We start from the raw sequence: 19214 nt of genomic DNA on the forward strand, positions 1-19214 counted from the left end.
GGCCGTTTCCCATCGTGCTCTGCGGGAGGGCTCACCCCACTTCACCCCTTTTCCTAAGAGCCTCCGGTCCGGGAGACTACAACTCCCAGCGCCCCCCGGGCGGCAGCGGCGGCGGGGAGGACGCTGTAGGCCCCGCCCCCGCCCGCCCAAGTCTGCGCGCGAATTCCGTGGCGCCAACTGAAGACTGCAGTCGAGCGCCGAACGGTTCCGGGTGTGACGCGCAGGACAGCGGCGCGCGGGGCCGGCGCGAGGCAAGTGGGGACGCCGACGCGGGGCTGGGAGGCTGGGGGGCGTAGCGCGTGCCGTTCGCTCGGGGCCCACGGCTCCGCCGGGTCGGTCGGCTGCAGAGGAGCCGGCGTGGTGGACGCTCAGGCGGCCGAGAGCGTGGCAGGGAAGGGAGAGCGCCGGCAGCGGGTCGCTTGAGGGGGCGGGGGGCGTCCGCCGGAGAGAGAGGGCCAGGTACAGGCTAGACGAGGGCAGGAGTCCGTAGGACCGGACTGAGTTTGAGGAGAGGCCCGAAGGGGCGGTGCTTCCTCGAGGGGGCGTGGTCGTAGACACTCGAGGGGGAGGGGCCAGGGGAAAGCTTGGTGGGCGGAGCCATCGGAAATTGAATGGCTCGGGAGGCGGGCCCACCTGGAAGGGGTTGAGGGTGGGGGAAGTTTGTTTGTGGGCGGGGCCAGATGCCAGCAGGCGGGGTCCTGGAAAAGGTTCAAGGAGAGGTGGGGTCGGCTTTAAATGGGGGATCCCGCTGGACGGAGGTGGGGCAGAGAGAGAGGTTAGTGGAATGGTCCAGGTCTAGGCAAAGGGCAAAGGAAGGGTCGGGAGCCTTCTGTGTGAGGAGAGGTCTGGCTTTGTGGATGCCTGATGAGGGAGCGGAGCTGAGGTGGGGTTGACCTGGTAAGGGAGAGGGTAAATCAAATGTCTAGGTTTACAGACCCTTTTATATTTGACTCCTTGTCACATGGCCTCCAGGTTTTGAAAGATCCTGCTTATGAGCCCTAAATTCTTCAGTAATGATGTGTTTCGTTACCATGGTTTTTTTAATAAAGGCATATGTATGGGCCAATGCATTCAGTACCAGGCACTGTTCTAGGTCCTGTGGCCATAATCTGAACGAAGCAGACAAAATCCTTACTTTTATGGATCTCAGCGTTTTAGCTCTGCGCTGCTGACTAGAGTAGCAACTAGCCATCTGCAGATATTTTATCTAATTATTTATTTATTTTGAGAGAGAGCGCGAGAGCATGAGTAGGGGAGGAGCAGAGAGAGAGGGAAGGAGAATCCCAAGCGGGCTCTGCACTGTCAGCACAGAGCTCTACCCGGGGTCTCGAACCCACGAGCTGTGAGATCATGACCTGAGCCGAAATCAAGAGTCAGATGCTCAACTGACTAAGCCACCCGGGTGCCTCCGGAACTTTGTCTTCACTAATAAGTCCCACCAGCAAATCATTTTGGTCCATAAAAACAGGAGTTTCATCTTGGTGGAGAAGCTTATGTTTCTGATTTTGAGTGTGTGGATGGAGGGGTTCTTTCTTTTTAAAAAATTTTTTTAAATGCTTATTTTGGGGAGACAGAGACCGAGTGTGAGTGGAGGCAGGGCAGAGAGAGAGGGAGACACAGAGTCTGAAGCAGGCTCCAGACTCCGAGCTGTCAGCACAGAGCCTGACGCGGGAGTCGAACCCACGAAGTGTGGGATCATGACCTGGGCCAAAGTTGGACACTTAACCGACTGAGCCACCCAGGTGTCCTGGGGTTTTTTCTTTCTGAAAGGAGGAGGGCCGTGTGTTTTGGTGTCTGCATAACCCATATTCTCACCAAGGGTTTGGCTTTCTGTTTCAGGACCAGCGGGGTGGAGAAGAGACGGAAGAGAGAGGGAAGGGAGCATTCTGACGCCACCATGCAGCGGAGTATCATGTAAGGACCCTGCCCCTCCGTCCCACACTCTCTGAGGTTCTCTGCTTCTCTCTCTCCCTTTCTGTGCCTTTTCTCGGAAGAACACAAGTTAGTCTCCAAGTTGGAATTTGCAGGAGTCAGTACAGAAAACATGTAGTGTGACACGAAGGACAGGCAGGGTGTTAACCAAGAGGTTTTAGCCATGGGTTCAGAAACGCCGCCCCAGTGGCTTGCATTCGGTGGCTCGGCGCCCCAGGGAACATCGGGCAGTGTCTGAGACATTTTTGGTTGTCGTAACTGGTGGGGGGGCAGAGGGGGGGTTCTTATTAGCATCTCCTGGATAAGGGCCGAGCACAGTGCTGAACTACAGTGCACAGGGCAGGCCCCCACACCCCCCCCCCCCAAGAATGGGCGGCCTGGAACATCGGTAGCGCCCAGGTTGGGAGACCCCGACCTGATGCAGGGTGGCCTCAGGGAGCTGAGAGAGGGAATCCCTCGGCTTGTGGAGTTGAACCCTCCCGGGATTAATGGTCTCAAGCTTGGCTGGACCCGGGAGCCAGAACTCTTTCCCTGGGAACCCGAGGGGGCGTCCCAGTTGGAGGGGATGGAGTCTAGGCTGACTCAGACCTGGACCCCCACCCCAGAGACCTGGGAGGTCCCAGATCACAGGCTCCGTTCGTCTCACGTGATGGCGAATCTGGGCCTAGTCTGTCCTGGGCCGATAGCACCACTGATGGCTTTCTCGGCTGGATTGGCTGATCGATTGGCTGACTGTAAAGTAAGTCATTCCGGAATGGTTTTCTTTTTAATGTTTATTTAGTTTTGAGAGAGAGAGAGAGAACACAAGCTGGGGAGGGGCAGAGAGAGAGAGGGAGAGGGAGAGGGAGACACAGAATCTGAGGCAGTCTCCAGGCTCCGAGCTTTCAGCATGGAGCCTGATGCAGGGCTTGAATCCACGAACCCGTGAGATCACGACCTGAGCCGAAGTCGGCCGCTTCACCGACTGCGCCACCCAGGTGGCCCTGGAATGGTTTCAGGTGTACAGGAAAGCTGTGCAGATGGTAGAGACCGTTCCTGCATCGGGCGCACCCGGTTTCCACTGTTGACATCTCATGTGACCATGGTCCATCGGCCACTGCGAGGAGTCAGCATTGGGACGTTACCATTAACTACACTCCCCGCGTGTTCGGATCTCACCACTTTATCTGTTAATGCTCTTTTCTGGTCCACGATGCAGTTGGGAGTCCCAGGCTGCCTTTAGTTGCCGTGCCTCCTCCCTTCCCTCTGTCACCGCGGGTGACTGTTTCTCAGGCTTTGCTTGTCAGGATGCCTGCCAACGGTCCCCAACTTTGTCCGACGTTGCTGTCACCGGGTCCCCAGGCAGTGAAGGGAAGTACCCTGGCATCACCTTGTAGTAGGGGGCACGCGGCCTCCCTAGGACATCCCCTGTGACGCTGGCCTTCGTCACTGGGTCAGGAGAGTGTGGGGCAAGGTGTCCGCGTTATTAGGTTCCCACCATCCCTCCTCAGGACTCGGGTATCTTGAAGCCAGCCGCTCGGGTCAGCCTGTCTCAGGTGGGGAGAGCACGCCTGGCCTGATTGGCCTTTTCCAGAGCCCTGCAATGCCTTCCGACGTGTTCTATTTAGTGACTTAATATCCATCTGCCTCTTCCACTGAGTGTCGACCCCCCGGGGGTGGAGGCTCTGTCTGGGTCTCCACCGGATCCCTGGGGCCTCAGCCAGGCCCTGACACCTAGGAGGCGCTTAGCTGGTATTTGTTGAGGGAAAGTTGGGAATGTGTCATTGGGTGCGTCAGGATGGGAAACAGGAGCGGAGTGCCTCTGCCTCCCCTGGCTGAGCCCCTCCTCCCCTGGCTGAGCCCCGCCTCCCCTGGCTGAGCCCCGCCTCCCCTGGCTGAGCTCCACTTTCCTTACGAAGGGAGCTGTTGCATCCTGGGATGGCAGTGTATGTCGGAAACTCTAGAACCGGGCACCCATTGGAGTCATTTGTGCTGGTATCATTCCTGTCCTCCTCTCCTCCTGTGCTTCTGCAGGTCATTTTTCCACCCCAAGAAGGAGGGCAAAGCGAAAAAGCCAGAGAAGGAGACCTCCAACAGAGAGACAGAGCCACCTCCAAAGTATGTGCCTGGGCTGGGAGGTGGTGAATTTGTTCCTCTGTAAACCAGGGTCTCTTGGCTGGCTGTAAGTGTCCCAAACCCAGCTCAGAGCATCTTGGAGCCTTAAAGGGGATTTTTTTGACTCTGGTAACTGGAAAGTCCAAAGGTAGGCCCAGCTTCAGGCATAGCTGGATCAAGGGCCTCGGAATTGTTAAAGCCATGGGCAAGTCTGAGCCCCAGGAGTCAGACAATGTGAGGACTAGCATTGGGGAGTGAGCTGCATGCATCGGTTAGACCTCTTACATCCTATTGATCAGAACCCAACACAGGGCCACACCTAGCTACAGGGGGTGCTGGGAAGTGCAGCCTCTAGCCGAGGGGCCACAGACTTGCTAAATCTCAGGGGATTGTATGACTGAAGAAGAGAGGCCATTCTCTGCCCTCAGTGGGGACTCCCATCCGCTCCTCAGCCTTGCTCATCGCAGAGGAGGTGGGCACGTAGGATGTGGTGGATGGATGGATAATTAAGAGCGTATGCCAAGGAGGCCCCTAGCAAAAGCCTGTTAAATGCTTGAAAGGGAAGGGAGGGAATGAAACGTAGGGAAGGAGCTGGAGCGTTCAGGGCAGCATCCCCCCTCTGCCTGCTGGGACACCTCCATTCTCCCACCTCCCAGGGCGGCACTGAAGGAACGGAACGGAGAGGTGCCTGAGCTCGATTCTCCAGTGAAGAGGCCAGGGCGGAAGGCGGCCCGGGTCCTGGGCAGTGAAGGGGAGGAGGAGGATGAAGCCTTCACGCCCTCCAAAGGCCAGGTAGGTCACCCCCCCCCCCCACCCCCAGCCTCCCCGTTGTGACCAGAAGGAGCCATAATTCCCATCAGCTTTGCAAACCCAGAGCTGCTCAGGGGAGCTCATGGCCTCGGCGGTGGGGGAGGTCAGCGGTTGTGCCCTGGAGCAGATGGGCAGCCTGGGCTCCGCGGTTCTGACTCCACCTCTGCCCGTGACCTGGGGCAGCATAGCACGCAGCTCCCAGAGCACCTGCCCCCCAGGGTGTGCACAGGAAGAGGGGTCCGTTCACGTGCAGGTCTGACGGTAATGCAGGATACAGAGTAAGGGCTCAACCACAGACGTCCGGTCCCCCCTGGTGGCAGGGGCTTTTCGTCTCTTCCCAGATGTTTGCTTCCGTCCTCCCTTGCATAAAAGTCACTTAATGGGGGTGGGGGGGGGGCGCCTGGGTGGCTCAGTTGGTTGAGCAACTGACTTCGGCTCAGGTCACGATCTCATGGTTCGTGAGTTCGAGCCCCGCGTGGGGCTCTGTGCTGTCAGCACAGAGCCCGCTCAGGACCGCCTGTCTCCCTCTCTCTCTGCCACTCCCCCACTCACGCTCTCTCTCTTAAAATAAAGCATTAAAAAAAAAAAAAAAAAGCGCCTAATGGGCAGCTGATTAGTGACCCTAATTCCCTCTGCAGCCTGAGTGGCCCTTTGCCTCATCCCCGAATGTGTTCATGGCTCCTGGGGGGGTGGGGAGAGCCACCCTCAGCGGCTTGTGCTTTGCTCTGGGGCTGAGAGCCATCCGTGGCCCAGTTTTGAGCAGGAGAGAGACGGATGAAGTATCGGGTTCCCGGCAGCCTTCACACCCCCCTTTGGGGCCTGTATCCATCAGGGTCCAAACGGGAGAGAACACGCGAGTGATGTGAACAGAGAGAGTTTAATACAAAGAAAGGTCCACCAGGAATGCAGATTTCAAGTGGGTAATGGCAGGGGGGAAGAGAGAACGCTCAGGCGGCGTGGAGGCAGTCCCTGCAGGATGCAGCCTCCGCGCCTGGAAGGGTAGAGCTGAATTTCAGACCTTCACATGCTGGCGGGTGGGTGCCGGGGCCTCTGAGCTTGCAGGGGGTGGCTTGAGGGCCTGGTCGGATCTTTGAGGAGGGGGCATCGGGCGGAGAGGGCTGGTGTCTACGAGGCATCACATCGCAGGCCCTGTGAGTGTTGCAAACCCCGTAAATTGGATCCAGCTGTCGCAGGCTCCCCCCCGCCCCCCCCCCATTCCGGCCCTGCTGAATACACAGCTTCGCACCAGAGCGGGAAAGGGGTTCACAGAGTGCCCACGTCACGAGGGAGAACGGACCGGGTAGGCTTGGAGCAGAGGGGCAATCACTTAACTGGCAGAGGGCCCTGGGAGATGAGTGAGCGGTTGAAACCAACATACAAGGTGGGAATTTATTTCTCTCTAACGAGCACAAAAAGTCCTGGGTTAGTGTGGCAGCCTCTCAGTGTCGAAGACCCGGGCCGAGTCTATACCCTTCCTTTTATCCCTGGATGCCCTTGTCCAAGTGAATGTCCATGTTCAGCCAGTGAGGAAGCCAAGAGGTTGCTTGGGAAGTGTGCGTTTCCCCTTCTGTTGCCTTGTGTCTGTTGCTGGGAAGTGTGGGTCTCAGACTCCTGACCACACCTAATAGCAAGGGCAGCTGGGAAATGTAGTTCTCACTCCTGACTAACCTGGCTGCAAGGGAGGCTGGGAAATGTATTTCTCACCCTCCTGACTACACCTCGCTGCAAGGGAGGCTCCAAGGTGTGGGTCTCAGATTCCTGACCGCATGTAGCTGCAAGGGAGACTGGGAAATGTAGTTCTCACTCCTGACTACACCTGGCTGCAAGGGGAGCTGGGAAATGTAGTTCTCACACTCCTGACTACATCTCGCTGCAAGGGAGGCTGGGAAGTGTGGATCTCAGACTCCTGACTGTACCTAGCTGCAAGGGAAGCTGGGAAATGTGGTTTTTAGCTGGGCCATCATATGCCTACCTAAAAATCAAAGGTCCTGCTACTGGAGAAAAAAAAGTCCATTTGGAAATATTGGCGTCCATGATGGGGAGAGTCTGGTACCAGGAAATTTCACAGGTGGGTGGAGTGAAGGCCCAGGTAAGAGGAGGAGGCCTGAACTGAGACTGAACTCTTGGCAAGGAGGTGGCCCCTTCTTCCTCCCCTCACTCTAGAATTGTTTTCCTTTTGCCTTCCAGAAGCCGGCCCCGGGCTCTCCACCCATGTCCCCTGCCAGCCCAATCACGTTTCCTGAGGGCAGCCCTCCCCTCTCCGACGCCTCTCCTGTGGGGATCTCCCCAGCAGGGATCCCGAAGCGGCGCACAGGTAAGGACACACAGGCCCCTGCACCTTCCGTGGCCTGTCTTCATCAACGCGAGGGTTTCTGCACCAGGCAGCCACGCTCATCCCAGCTCTGATCTTAATGTTGTGGTTGAGAGCGCGGCTTCACCATCCACTGGCAGTGTGACCTTGGGTAAATGACTTACCTTCTCTGAGCTTCAACTGCTTTATCTGTAGAACAGAGATGACCGTAACTGGGTGTTTACCGTACCAGAGATTAAGAGGAAATGTGCACAAAGTGCTTGGGATTGGTCTTGGCCCTTGGCGAGCGCTCAGGAAGTGTTGGTTATTATAACCGTGGTTACCTGCCGCCATGGAGGCCACACAGCTCACTGGGGGAGCACGGGGCAGGGGCCACGACTCAAGGGCGATTTGAAGTACAAGGATGAGCAGGCAGGGAATGGGAAGGGAAGAGAGTTAATGGAAGGAAGGAGGCATCGAGAAGGCACTTCAGGGCACTGATGGCCTGGTGTGCTGGAGCACAGCACATGGGGTTGGGGACACCGAGCTGGGACACTGAGCAGGGACACTGAGAAGGCCCATGGAAAGCCAGCCTGAGGAATGGCACCGTGTCCCCTGGGGGATCGGGAAGGGTTTGTATAGGGGCGGGGGTCACAGGTGAGAGACCCTATAGTGATGAGGGCGACATGTGGCAGGTGTGACACAAGAAACTAATAGGCTGTATGTTAATTATACTTGCACAAAAAACTTAAAAAAAATTTTTTTTTTTTTACTTTTGAGAGAGAGAGAGAGGGCGTGCATGAATGGGGAGGGGTGGGGTGGGGAGACAGGATCTGAAGCAGGCTCCTATCTGTCAGCACAGAGCCCGACGCAGGGCTTAAACTCATGAACTGTGCGATTGTGACCTGAGCCGAAGTCAGTTGCTCAATCTACTGAGCCCCCTAGGCGCCCCTCCCAATTATTTTTTGTTTATGAAAAAAAACGAAAAAAAAAAACAAAACGGTGGCAGTGGTAAGGGGCACGGTACGTGGGAGCTCAGAACTGGGCCGGCGCATAGGGGGTGACACATTGCGCTGAGCCTTGGAAGACGGACTCGTGTTGGCCATGCCGAGGAAGCGTGATGGGTGCTGATGTGGCTGAGAGCCGTCTGCACAGAGGCCCCAGGAGGGGAGCAGCCGGGCTTGCGGGGCATCGCACCCCCTGCGATGTTTCTGGAGAATGGAATGCACTCCAGGGATCAGGGAGAACTCGGAGGCCGTGTGCAGCGGGACAGGAGGGCGGGGCTGGCTCGCACAGGGCCCCACGGGCTGGGGGCCTGGGTCTTGTCCTGAGGGTACCCGGGGCGCTGCGGGAGGGCTACGAGAGAGCGAGGCCTGACAAAACAGCTGAGCGACCCAGGGCTGATGCCAAGATTGGCCCTGAGTGGGGAGGAATTTTATTTAGAGGGAACGGCACCTGAAGTTTGCCCCAGAGGGCCACCAAACAGCACGTGCAAGGGCCCGGAGGTGTGGCACAGCGTGGCGTGTTTGGGAACCACAGAAGTGCAGCGGCGCAGGAGAGGAAAGGGTTAGGTGGCGTGGGAAGCGTTAGAAGGTCATCTGGAGCGAGGGGAGGTCGGGCAGCCCATGTCCAAAGACTGTCCTGGGGACGTGGACACTTTCTGAAGGAGGAGGAGAAGGAGCGAGCCCTCCGCAGCTGAGAGCAGGTCCCTCTGCGGCCAAGTGCGGGCGCCACCGGGTCCAGGAGACCGGGGAGAAGGTGACAGATAATAAAAGCGACTGCAGTCGCCTTCCCGTGAACTCCCTACCATGCATGAGCGTCTACTTAGAGTCCTCTAGAAGCGGCCTCCCAAGTTCCAGAACAGGAGTTCAAGTGCAAGTCGTTTGTTCACGAGGACACAGACAGTGAGCGACTCAAGGCGGGGTCCCAGCCAGGAGAAGATGCGCGTTCATGGTGGCTACTTGGGTTTATTGTCATGATGGAGGGACCCCCTCGGGGCCCGGCCTCCAGACAGAAGGGGGGGCGTCCCAGAGCCTCCTCCAGGGACTCCATCGCCGATGGGCCCAAGCTCCCTGGGGACAGGGACACACAGGCCAGCGAGGTCAGCCATACTGTGCCCTTCACCTTCCCAGCTCGGAAGCAGCTTCCTAAACGCACGATTCAGGATGTCCTGGAAGAGCAGAGCAAGGATGGGGACAGAGAGGCAAAGAGGAAGAAGGAGGAGGAAGGTGAGTCGCTGGGAGGAGGGGGAGAGAGGGAGGGAGTTTGTGTGCGGTGGGGAATCTGGAGGGGGGGGCCTCTCCGAGGGGACAGAGTGTCAGGCTCCCCGATTTGATGCCCGTGTCCCTGACTCCACCTCACCCCCACCCCCAGCAGCATAGGCGGTGGCTTTGGGCCACTTGCATTTATTGTGAATTCATACACAGTGTTTCCCATGTTTATCTTCTATTTGTCTTGATGGAAAACCTTTTCATCTCTATCGCTTCTTTTTTCCTGGCAAGTTTTACCCAAGGTCCCCAGCCTCTTGCAGCGCCCTTAGTGGCTCTGATTTTTTTTTGTGGCATCCACCCCCCAACCAGGCCACAACCTCCGTGTCTCTGTTCATTAAGTAGTTATGTCCAGATGGCCGTTTATATTCTAGAAACCTTGGAGTTGGAGAAAATGGGGTGCGCACATCGGAAGGGAAAGCAATTATTTTGTTGTGTCCTGAGTTGCAGTCACTAAATAGGATGCCTCCTGGCCTCCCCATGGTTTCTCAAACTGTGGAATCCAACTGAAGACTCCCCCCCCCTCCCCGTTTCCTGCCCCACGCTGGGTTTTTGTGCTAAGTCTTTACCACGGCCACCAGTGAAAGGTCAGCTTTGCAGAAAGGTAATGCGGGAATTCCGGGGACAGACCTCAAATGGGACTAAAATCTTAAGATACCTCGAGGCAGCAGTTCCTTCAGTGTCCACTAGATGTCGCCAGTTTCCCTTGGAAAAATAAACTATCTTGCCTCAAGGGGGCTTGGGGGGGGTGGGAATTCTGGGGGAAATGCCACCTAAAGATCTGACCTACTGGTCATTTGGGGGCCTGTGGGAGATTCTAACAGTTACAGCCTTTGCCACTGTCAGTGTTTGTTTGGCCTTGTTGGGCTCCACTTCCCCAGGGCACACGTGACTTCCGGCTGGCAAATTTTAGTCAGTATCCATTCGCACTGTAAGTTACACGTTTTTAGCCAGTGTCCGTACATGGGCCCACGGGAAGCGGGTAGCTTCTTGATGCTAAGGTGCATTTTTCTCAAGTTCACGTTCCTGGTTTTTATTGTTACCCTAGAAATATGATGTGTTTTTCAATTTAAAAAATATATGTATATTTTAAAATGTTTGTTTATTTTTGAGAGAGAGAGAGAGAGAGAGAGAGAGAGAGACAGAGTACGAGTGGGGGAGGGCAGAGAGAGAAGGAGACCCAGAATAGAGAGAGAGAGACAGAGTACGAGTGGGGGAGGGCAGAGAGAGAAGGAGACCCAGAATTGAAGCAGGCTCCAGGCTCCAAGCTGTCAGCACGGAGCCTGATGTGGAGCTCGAACTCATGAACCATGAGATCGTGACCTGAGTCGAAGTCGGACGCTCAACTGACTGAGCCACCCAGGCGCCCCATTGGTATAAAAAATGTTTAGTGTTAATAAACTATTTGTAAAAAAAAAAAAAAAAAAATGTTTAGTGTTTACCTGTATCAGGTTATCACATGCGTTGGGACCCTTTCTGGCTGTATTTTGCGGTGAGTAATTCTAGAAGTTGCTAAGACGTTACCGGCTGTTTGTGTCCACGTCTGGCCGCCCAGCTGAATGAGCCCAGGGTGTGGGCTGTGCTGGGGGCCCCCCGTGCTGGGGGCTGACCAAGAGCGAGCCACCACCCGTCCCATCAGTTCACAGATGCGCTCGATTGGCGCCAGGAATAGACGGGGCCACATGTCTCGGGGCTTGAAATGCCCTTGGGGGAGTCAGAGTGACTCTTTATGGCCATCTGACCCTTCTGTCTGTTATCCAAAGCAGAGACCCCAAAAGAAAGCCTCACCGAGCCTGAGCTGGCCCAAAGGAAGGAAGCGGAAGGGGAGGACAGGCCTGCGGTGCCTGCTGAGCCCCTAGAGGCCTCCTGTGAGTTTCCAGTCCTCTGCCTCCAGCCCACCCGGGCTCCCCGGCTTCCAGTGGGACGTCTTCGAAGGCCAGCTAATTTCCAAAAGACGTAGATCCTCAAATGGGTTGTTTAAATGCAAATTCCAGGGGAGTCGGAGGTTTTTACGGTTATAATACTCCTTCTCCCCCATGTACGTGAGGGAAATGTACGAATAAGATATTCGTGTCTCCGAGAAATCACAGGTACTACTTGCTGCTCATGGAGCGGTGCTTTATGAAGTGAGCCAGCCCACTGAGCTGCAGGGTTTTGAGGTCATAGGTACCTGCAGCCAGGCGTCTGCGAGACCCCGGTGTGAGAAACACCACCACAGGGACGATTTGAGGCTACGCATCGCATCCAATTTTCTGCGATGGCGGGGGAAGTGGGGGAATGTTTTTTTCCGAAGTCTCCAGTTTCGGGCCACATGCTGAGCAGAACTGAAAGCATCAGGCTCAAAGCTCCTGCCCGGAAAGAAAAGGGGCTGAATGGACGCTGTTTTCCATCTGCGGCGTCAGAATGACCCTAGGTTGCAGATGGAGTTCAGGGTTGGAAGTGGGCGCCACCGACTGACCCGTGTCTCGCTTCAGCAGCTGAGCCCCCGGCGGAGAGCACCTCAGAGCCCGAGGTGGCCGGGAAGCAGGATGCACAGGGGCAGGACCAGGCCAGGCCTCCCCCCAAAGCTCCCAAGATGGTCAGCAGCTTCTTTGGTGAGTGTCTCCCGCCCGGCAGCTCCCAGCCACGCAGGGAGGAGGCAGGCGGGCCTTTCTCCAGAGTGTGCCCCACCCGGCGGAAGGCCTGACCCCTCTCTCCTGGCCTGATGGGCCAAGAGGGGTTGGGCAGTGGGGGCTCTCAGGAGGAAGGGCCCACAGTTTCCTGACTTCATTCCCAGCTCCCCGGAAGCCGGCGACCAAAAAAGAAGGGAAAGAAGAGGGACCTGGTGCCTCAAGAAACGAGGAGACCAAAGGGTGAGCGGGTACCGGCTGTCGAGTAGCAAGGACGGGCGTTAAAGGGGGTCGTGCTTTGGGTCCAAATTCCCTTGATTTTATCCCTGTAAACGCGAGAGCGGTAATTGCCAAACATTCTTGCAGCTTTAAAAATCTGTGATTATGGGTAATTCTCCTTTTTAAGTTTACTTGTCGATTTTGGGAAAGTGCACACACGTGCACGTGCGCTCAAGGGAGGGGCAGAGAGGGAGAGAGAGAGGGAGAGAGAGAAGTCCCAGCAGGCTCCACGCTGTCAGCGCAGAGCCCGATCGGGACTCGATCCCACAGACCGCGAGATCATGACCCGAGGGAAATCAAGAGTCGGACGCTCGACCGACTGAGCTGCCCAGGCGCCCTACAGTTAATTATCCTAATAAAAGCATTTTGGGGATTGATTCTTAACATCAGTTCTGTGCCCCAGTTGGGACATTATTGGTGAGAGTGAAGGGCACCGTGTAAGCATGTGACCTCCCCGTAGGAAGGGCCATAGGCGGGACGGGAGGGTGCGGTCGTTAGAAACAGCAGCTCCTCCTTTGCCGGCTGTGTGACCTCAGGGAAGTGGCTTAGCCTCTCTGTGCCAGTTTCCCTCCTGAGGGTTTGAAACATTTGACTGGGGCCTGGCCACTGCCAAGCTCAGCAGGTTGTTGCTGCTGCTGTTGTCACCGTTCGTCTTTATTGTTTGAGCCTTGCTGAGGTCACGGTCGGGGAGTGCGGCCCGCGCTGAGATCTGATCCGGGCGGCTGGCTGTACAGTTTCTTACCTGCCACACTAGCTCTCGCGATCACAGTAGGGTCGGCCAGGGCAGCTGCCGACTGGGAAAGGCAAGGGCCCCACGGCTCTCCCTACACACCCCTGCGCATGCCCGGTCCGGCTCAGCCCTACAGGCCTGTCTAGGCTCAGACTCCCAGGAGCTGAAAAAATTCCCGTCTTGTCTCCGATCCTCTTGTTTTGATGCAGATACAGGGCTGAGGCGGGGGGAGTCCGTGCTGTTTTAGGCAGTGCTCCCCACACAGGCGCCTGGGGGGCTCCGCCCGTTAGGTGCGCGACTCTTGATTTCGGCCCAGGTCATGATCTCGCGTCTCGTGGGCTTGAGCCCTGTGTTGGGCTCCGTACTTTGGGATTCTCTCTCCCCCTCTCTCTGCCCCTCCCACACACTCTCTCAAATAAATTAATTAATTAGCTAAAACTTAAAAAAAAAAAACCTGCCCGCACAGTGTGCGCCAAGGAACGGGCCCCCTCGCCGTGATTTCTTAACCCTCATGACAGCACGTGGCAGTAGGGACCCTCGGGAGCCCGTCGTGCAGATGAGGGCACCATGCTTCAGAGACAGGAAGCTGCTTTCTCAGGATGACGCGGCTGCTCGGTGGCGGGACGGGACGGGGCACCCAGAGGACTCTGACTGCGGAGCCTGGCTGGCTCCAGCCCAGTTAGTGCGAGGCATTTCCAGAGGCGTGTAGAACAGGGAGGCTGAGGACACCAGCCCTGGAGCCGTGTAATCTACGGGCTCCGTGACCCTGTGTCAGCTGCTCCCGCCTGGGAGTGTCTGGGAAACAGGGTTAGAAGAATCCCTAGCGTCACTTGTGGATAAGCGGCACCCAGAGAAGGCACCCTTCTGCTGCCATTCCTGCTGTTCCACGCAGAGAAAATAAGGGAGACCCTGGTTGGGAAGCCCGCGGGCGCCCCCGGCCTCTTAGAACAGATTGTGAAAAGCAGCCCAGACCATTCTGCCACATTCCAGCCACGCGGACCCCCTTTCTGTTCCTTAAACCTGTCCCGTGAGTCTCTACCTCAGGGCCTTTGCACCTGCTGTTGCCCCTGCCTGGAGTGCTCTTCTCCCCAGTACCCACTCAGCTCACGCCTCATGTCATTCTGCCCAAACGTCCCCTTCCCCACCCTTTCTTGCAGCCCACCTTCCAGCCCACCGCCCCCCCCACTTGGTTTTAAAGATTTTTTAGTATCAAAATTGTTTGTTTCTGGTTTTTTGTCTTGTGGGCCCTGCCGCTCCCACTAGAGCGTAAGCTCCAAATTCACCAACTTTGTTTTCGCTCATTTCTGTGATCTCGTTTCTCGAACGGAGTCGGGCTCCAGAAAATCTCAGCTGGAGGAGCGGCTTGCCTTTGCCCCAGGCGTCTGACCTCCCCTTCGCCTCCACAGACCCCCGGACCCCCCCAGCTACAATCCTGCCAAGAACAACTACCATCCCATCGACGACGCCTGCTGGAAGGAGGGCCAGAAGTGAGGCTCCTCCCCCCCACCTGCCTCCCCCGCGTCCCTGTCACTACTGCCTCTCCTCTGCTCCACGGGAGGGAACTGTCCTATCTCTCGAGGCCGTGTTTGGGGACATGGGCAGCGGCGCGGAAAGCGTGGGGAGGCGGGCGGACAGACGACGGACGGCGTGCGCTATACCCACGGCCCCGTGTATCACTTCCTCCCCCAGGGTCCCTTACCTGGCTGTGGCCCGGACATTTGAGAAGATTGAGGAGGTTTCTGCTAGGTAATCTGTCGGGCCTGCCCTGGGGGGAGGGGGGTGGGGTGCGGTGCGCCTCCCACTGCCTGGTCCCTGCCCGGGGGGCAAGCTGTCCCCCGGCGGGTCCGCCTGTGACAGTCGCGTCTATGGGGTCCACTGAGCAGCGCGTGCTGTTCTCTGGTCTCTCCTGGGGACAAACACTTCAGATTCTGTGACGTGGACACAAATGTACTTTTGCTTATTTTTTTTTTTTTTTAACTTATTTTGAGAGGAGGTGGGGAGAGAGCACAAGCAGGGGAGGTACAGAGGGCGAGAGAGAGGGAAGGAGAGAGACTCCCAAGCAGGCTCCGAGCTGTCAGCACAGAGCCTGATGCGGGGCCCGAACTCCCAAACCTGTGAGACCGTGACCTGAGCCGAAGTGAAGGATTGGCTGCTTAATGGACTGAGCCGCCCGGGCGCCCTGACGTGGTTCTGGAGCTGCAGCAAGCTCAGTGGCGGGAGCACGGGGCCTGGAGCAGATGGCCTCGGTTCATGTCCCAGCCTGAGTTTCAGGGGCTCTGGGACCTTGGGCGAGAGCCGTGATCGCTCTGTGCCTCAGTTTCTCTGTCTATGAAGTGGGGGTGGTAGCGTCTATCCCCTGGGGTGGCCGTGAGGGTTCAGTGAGCAGAAGCAAGCAGATCGGGAGCGGCCCCGGCCCCCAGACGGCGCTCCGCGCTCGCACCATCCTTGCCGATGGTCCTCCCTGTCTCCATCGTGAGCGGGGCACGGACTCGCCCTCCTGCCAGCAGTCTGTGGCTGTGCCCGGGCTTCAGGTCAACCCCCCCACCCCCCTGGGCCTGGACTCGAGCTCTCTGTCTTCTCCTCTCCCGGGTTGCTTTCTGCCCGCCCCTGGCTTTGACCCTAAAATGCCAGGTGCTCCCACCCGTCCCCCCTCCAGGCTCCGGATGGTGGAGACGCTGAGCAACTTGCTGCGCTCCGTGGTGGCCCTGTCCCCCCCAGACCTGCTCCCCATCCTCTACCTCAGCCTCAACAGCCTCGGGCCACCCCAGCAGGGCCTGGAGCTTGGCGTCGGTGACGGTGTCCTCCTCAAGGCGGTGGCCCAGGCCACAGGTAAGCAGGGCGTGTGGTGGCCGTTCAAGCGTAGGGGGCTCAGAGAGAAGGGGGAGAGGTGGGAGCACCTGAGAGGTGGTAGGGGGCTCTGGAGGTGGGGGGGAGGGGTCCCAGGGGACGTGAGCCAGATGGAACAGGCTGTCGGGGCCCTGGTTCTGGTGAGGGAGGCGGGGGGGCGAGGGGGGCTGGGAAGATGTTCGTGCGGAAGCTGGGGGGCTGAGGGCAGATGTAGGGAGAACAATGCGGGCGGGGCCCCTGGGGCCCGGTGTCCGGGGCAGGGGGGCGGCCGAGGGGCAGGGTGGGTCCTGTGGGGACAGACGGGGCCGAGACACCCCATCAGCACTGGCCCCCTCCACCCCAAGGGCGGCAGCTGGAGTCGGTCAAGGCCGAGGCGGCAGAGAAGGGCGAAGTGGGGCTGGTGGCCGAGAACAGCCGCAGCACCCAGAGGCTCATGCTGCCCCCGCCCGCCCTCACGGCCGCCGGGGTCTTTGCCAAGTTCCGAGACCTCGCCCGACTCGCCGGCAGCGCTGTGAGTGCACAGGGGGCTGCCTGGGCCCTACACCCTCGGCCCTTCCCCTGGGACCCGGGGGGGGGCGCTTCTGGTCAGGTTCTTTGGGGGCTGGGTCGCCTCAGTCCTGCTTGGGGGATTGTGGGGGCCCTCGGGACAGGCGGAGGGGTCCCCCTTGCTCTGCCGCCACCACGTGAGGGGACAGTAAACACTGGCTGAGTCAAGGGGGGACAGGGTGCGGGGGGGAGCCGGACGTGGCCTTTCTCAATACGTCAGAGCTCGGCCCAGGTGGGAGTGGGGAGGGGAGAGGCGGCTGGCTGGCCTGGAGGAGGTGTGGTCCCCACCCTGCGCCCCAGCACTCACTGCTCCCCCCCACCCCCCAGTCCACAGCCAAGAAGATGGACGTCATCAAAGGCCTCTTTGTCGCCTGCCGTCACTCAGAAGCCCGATTCATTGCCAGGTGGGCCAGGGCCCGGGGGGCTGGGGGAGGCGGCCCAGCTAGTGCCCTGTCCTGGGGCTCGTGGGTAGAAGGTGCTGTGATCGATCAGCCTCGTCTGCCGTGGCCTCAGCGGGTGCAGGACGGGACAGGACGGGAGCCAAGTGGCCACCACGACAGCAAAAACAGAGTCACAGTCACACCCCAGCACGGAATATTTGTTGGGCACCCGGTGCGGCAGGCCCTGTGCCACTCAGCCCGGTCTGTGAAAGGGAGACGAGACCCGGGGAGGGTACGCCTCGTGCCCGAGGCCCCCGGCTCAGAGCGAGGCCCGTGTGGGGGACAGCCTGCCCGTCACAGTCTGTGTCCCGCTCTGCCCCGGCCGCCCTCCCCGAGAGCCACCACGTTCTGCCCCAGGGGGCGCCAGTGGCCGCGGCTGTTACAGGCTGGCCTCAGTTTCCCCGTCTGTTCAGTGAGGCTGTGTGACCCCTCAGGTCCCTTCCAGCCCCAAAGATCGTCCTGGCTTTGAGGAGAGGGCTCCAGAGGGTCAAGGTGGGGGAGGCCGGAGGGAGGCAGGGGCAAGGGGTGGAGGGCACCACGTGCTGACAAGCCCGCACACCCTGGCCCCCCTCTCCCCAGAGCCCTGAGTGGACGGCTGCGCCTCGGGCTGGCAGAGCAGTCGGTGCTGGCCGCCCTCGCCCAGGCCGTGAGCCTCACGCCCCCCGGCCAAGGTGAGCCCCGCTGCGCCCTCCGCCCCGGGCTGCCCTCCCTCCCCGACGGGCGCTGCAGCTCCTCTCCGGGCCCCTTCCCTGCAGGCTTTTCCCGACACGGCCGCTGCGCCCTGTGGGGGCCGAGGGGTCGGGCCCTTACCTGAGCCTCTGCTGCTGGGTCTCCTCGTAGGCTTCCCCCCGGCTGTCGTGGATGCCGGGAAGGGCCGGACAGCGGAGGCCCGGAAGACGTGGCTGGAGGAGCAGGGCATGGTCCTGAAGCAGACGTTCTGGTGAGACCCGGGGCCATGGGCGGGGCGGGGGGCGGGGGCGATGGAGGGGCGGGAGGGCCGCTGGCCATGTAGGAGTGGTGGGGGGCTGGCGAGTGCTAGTGACCATCACGGGCAGGTGACAGAGCAGGGGTGGTGATCCAAACAGGACTGGTTGGTGCCGGGCACAAGGCTGGGGACAGAGATCGGGAAGGTGGCAGACGGTGAAGGATCAGGGTGCGGGGGCGGGGCGCAGTGAGGAGACGCTGGCCACGCACATGCGCAGAGGGCCTGTGACCGACGCACCGCAGGGGGTGATGACGCCCATGGGGTGACAGCAAGGGCTCCCGACAGGGCCTGGCCACAGCAGGACTGTGACCCCCAGACGCAGTGACAGTGACAGGAGGGGGGACACATGGCCGTGAACAGGCCTGCAGAGCGGCAGGCCAGGATGGTGCTCCCTACTATGCGCCCTGCCTGCCGGGTCCGCCCCTCCCAGAGGTGGAGCCTGGGCTCCAAGAAAGTGCTCACCCCATCCCGGCTCACCCCGACCCCGCTCACCCCGTCCCTCGTCACCCCATTCCTCTTCACCCCATCCCTGACGGCCTTTAACGCGTGGCTCATGTCGCTGGTCTCACGCCGGGCTGACGGCAGGCCCAGGCCCAGGGCACAGAGGGACATGCGGGGACACGGAGGATGGTGACAGAGACCGTGAGAGTCGGGACCAGAGGCATCGGGGATGGGAGGGGGCAGACGAGGGGACGACTCGCGGAGGCTCCTCTCAGCCAGAGAACGGGGCGTCCGGGCGGCGGTTCTAAAGACATTTGCCGTTCTCGCCCCAGCGAGGTGCCCGACCTGGACCGCATCGTCCCCGTGCTGCTGGAGCACGGCCTGGAGCGCCTCCCGGAGCACTGCAGGCTGAGCCCAGGTACAGGGCCCTCGGGAGCCGCCGCAGCCCCCCTCCAGGCCGCGGCTTTAGTCATCCCCCTGAGAACCCGCAGGTCCCTCACCGCCAAAGCTGACTTCTGTTCCCCGCACGGAAGCCCATCCTTTTGTTTGGCGTCCCCACCTGTATCAAAAGACTGGGGGGGACACGGGAATCCCCCGAAACACAGTGGACCGGGCCAGACAGCCTCTTCCTCCCATGCGGGAGAGTCCAGAGGAAGAGGAAGGCAGGATAGGTGGCTGGGCTCCATGGGCCCCCTGGGCCCCCCCAGAGACCCAGGTTTCTCGGCCTTATTATTTCGTCTTCCAGAAGTTCTCACCCTAATGTGCATGACGAGGGAACACTCAGGCTTCTGGATCACGAGGAGAGGGAGGGAGGGGGGAGGATGTGACCCAGACCGTGCACTTACCTAGCTGCAAGGCAGGCTGGGAATGGCCCGACGCTGGGAGGCCACCCCCTTCCTGCCCCGGGAGGGCCGTGGTCTCTTCTTAGCGGGGGGGGGGGGGGG

At 59.4% G+C, this 19214-nt stretch overlaps 1 protein-coding gene across 4 annotated transcripts in view; it reads left to right on the forward strand.

The window, feature by feature from the left end:
- The first annotated feature begins 142 nt into the window (after positions 1-142).
- The window catches only part of LIG1 (DNA ligase 1), a 33066-nt gene continuing 13994 nt past the window's right edge, over positions 143-19214 (forward strand). The window contains exons 1-17 of one of the 4 annotated variants that reach the window (XM_039247269.1): positions 143-251; positions 1840-1914; positions 3946-4029; positions 4683-4818; positions 7024-7150; positions 9259-9354; positions 11157-11261; positions 11868-11987; positions 12170-12245; positions 14418-14498; positions 14701-14757; positions 15668-15840; positions 16203-16369; positions 16732-16808; positions 17424-17515; positions 17685-17784; positions 18603-18688. In XM_039247269.1, the coding sequence (XP_039103200.1) occupies positions 1898-1914; positions 3946-4029; positions 4683-4818; positions 7024-7150; positions 9259-9354; positions 11157-11261; positions 11868-11987; positions 12170-12245; positions 14418-14498; positions 14701-14757; positions 15668-15840; positions 16203-16369; positions 16732-16808; positions 17424-17515; positions 17685-17784; positions 18603-18688 (1594 nt within the window). In that variant the 5' untranslated portion in view covers positions 143-251; positions 1840-1897. Of the gene's footprint in view, positions 252-700; positions 720-1839; positions 1915-3945; positions 4030-4682; positions 4819-7023; positions 7151-9258; positions 9355-11156; positions 11262-11867; positions 11988-12169; positions 12246-14417; positions 14499-14700; positions 14758-15667; positions 15841-16202; positions 16370-16731; positions 16809-17423; positions 17516-17684; positions 17785-18602; positions 18689-19214 lie in introns of those variants that run through there. The other 3 variants (XM_039247290.1, XM_039247285.1, XM_039247275.1) reach the window with 3 other exon arrangements.

This window comes from Hyaena hyaena, unplaced genomic scaffold (assembly GCF_003009895.1).
Source record: "Hyaena hyaena isolate Hyena2069 unplaced genomic scaffold, ASM300989v1 scaffold_9, whole genome shotgun sequence".
Taxonomy (NCBI): domain Eukaryota; kingdom Metazoa; phylum Chordata; class Mammalia; order Carnivora; family Hyaenidae; genus Hyaena; species Hyaena hyaena.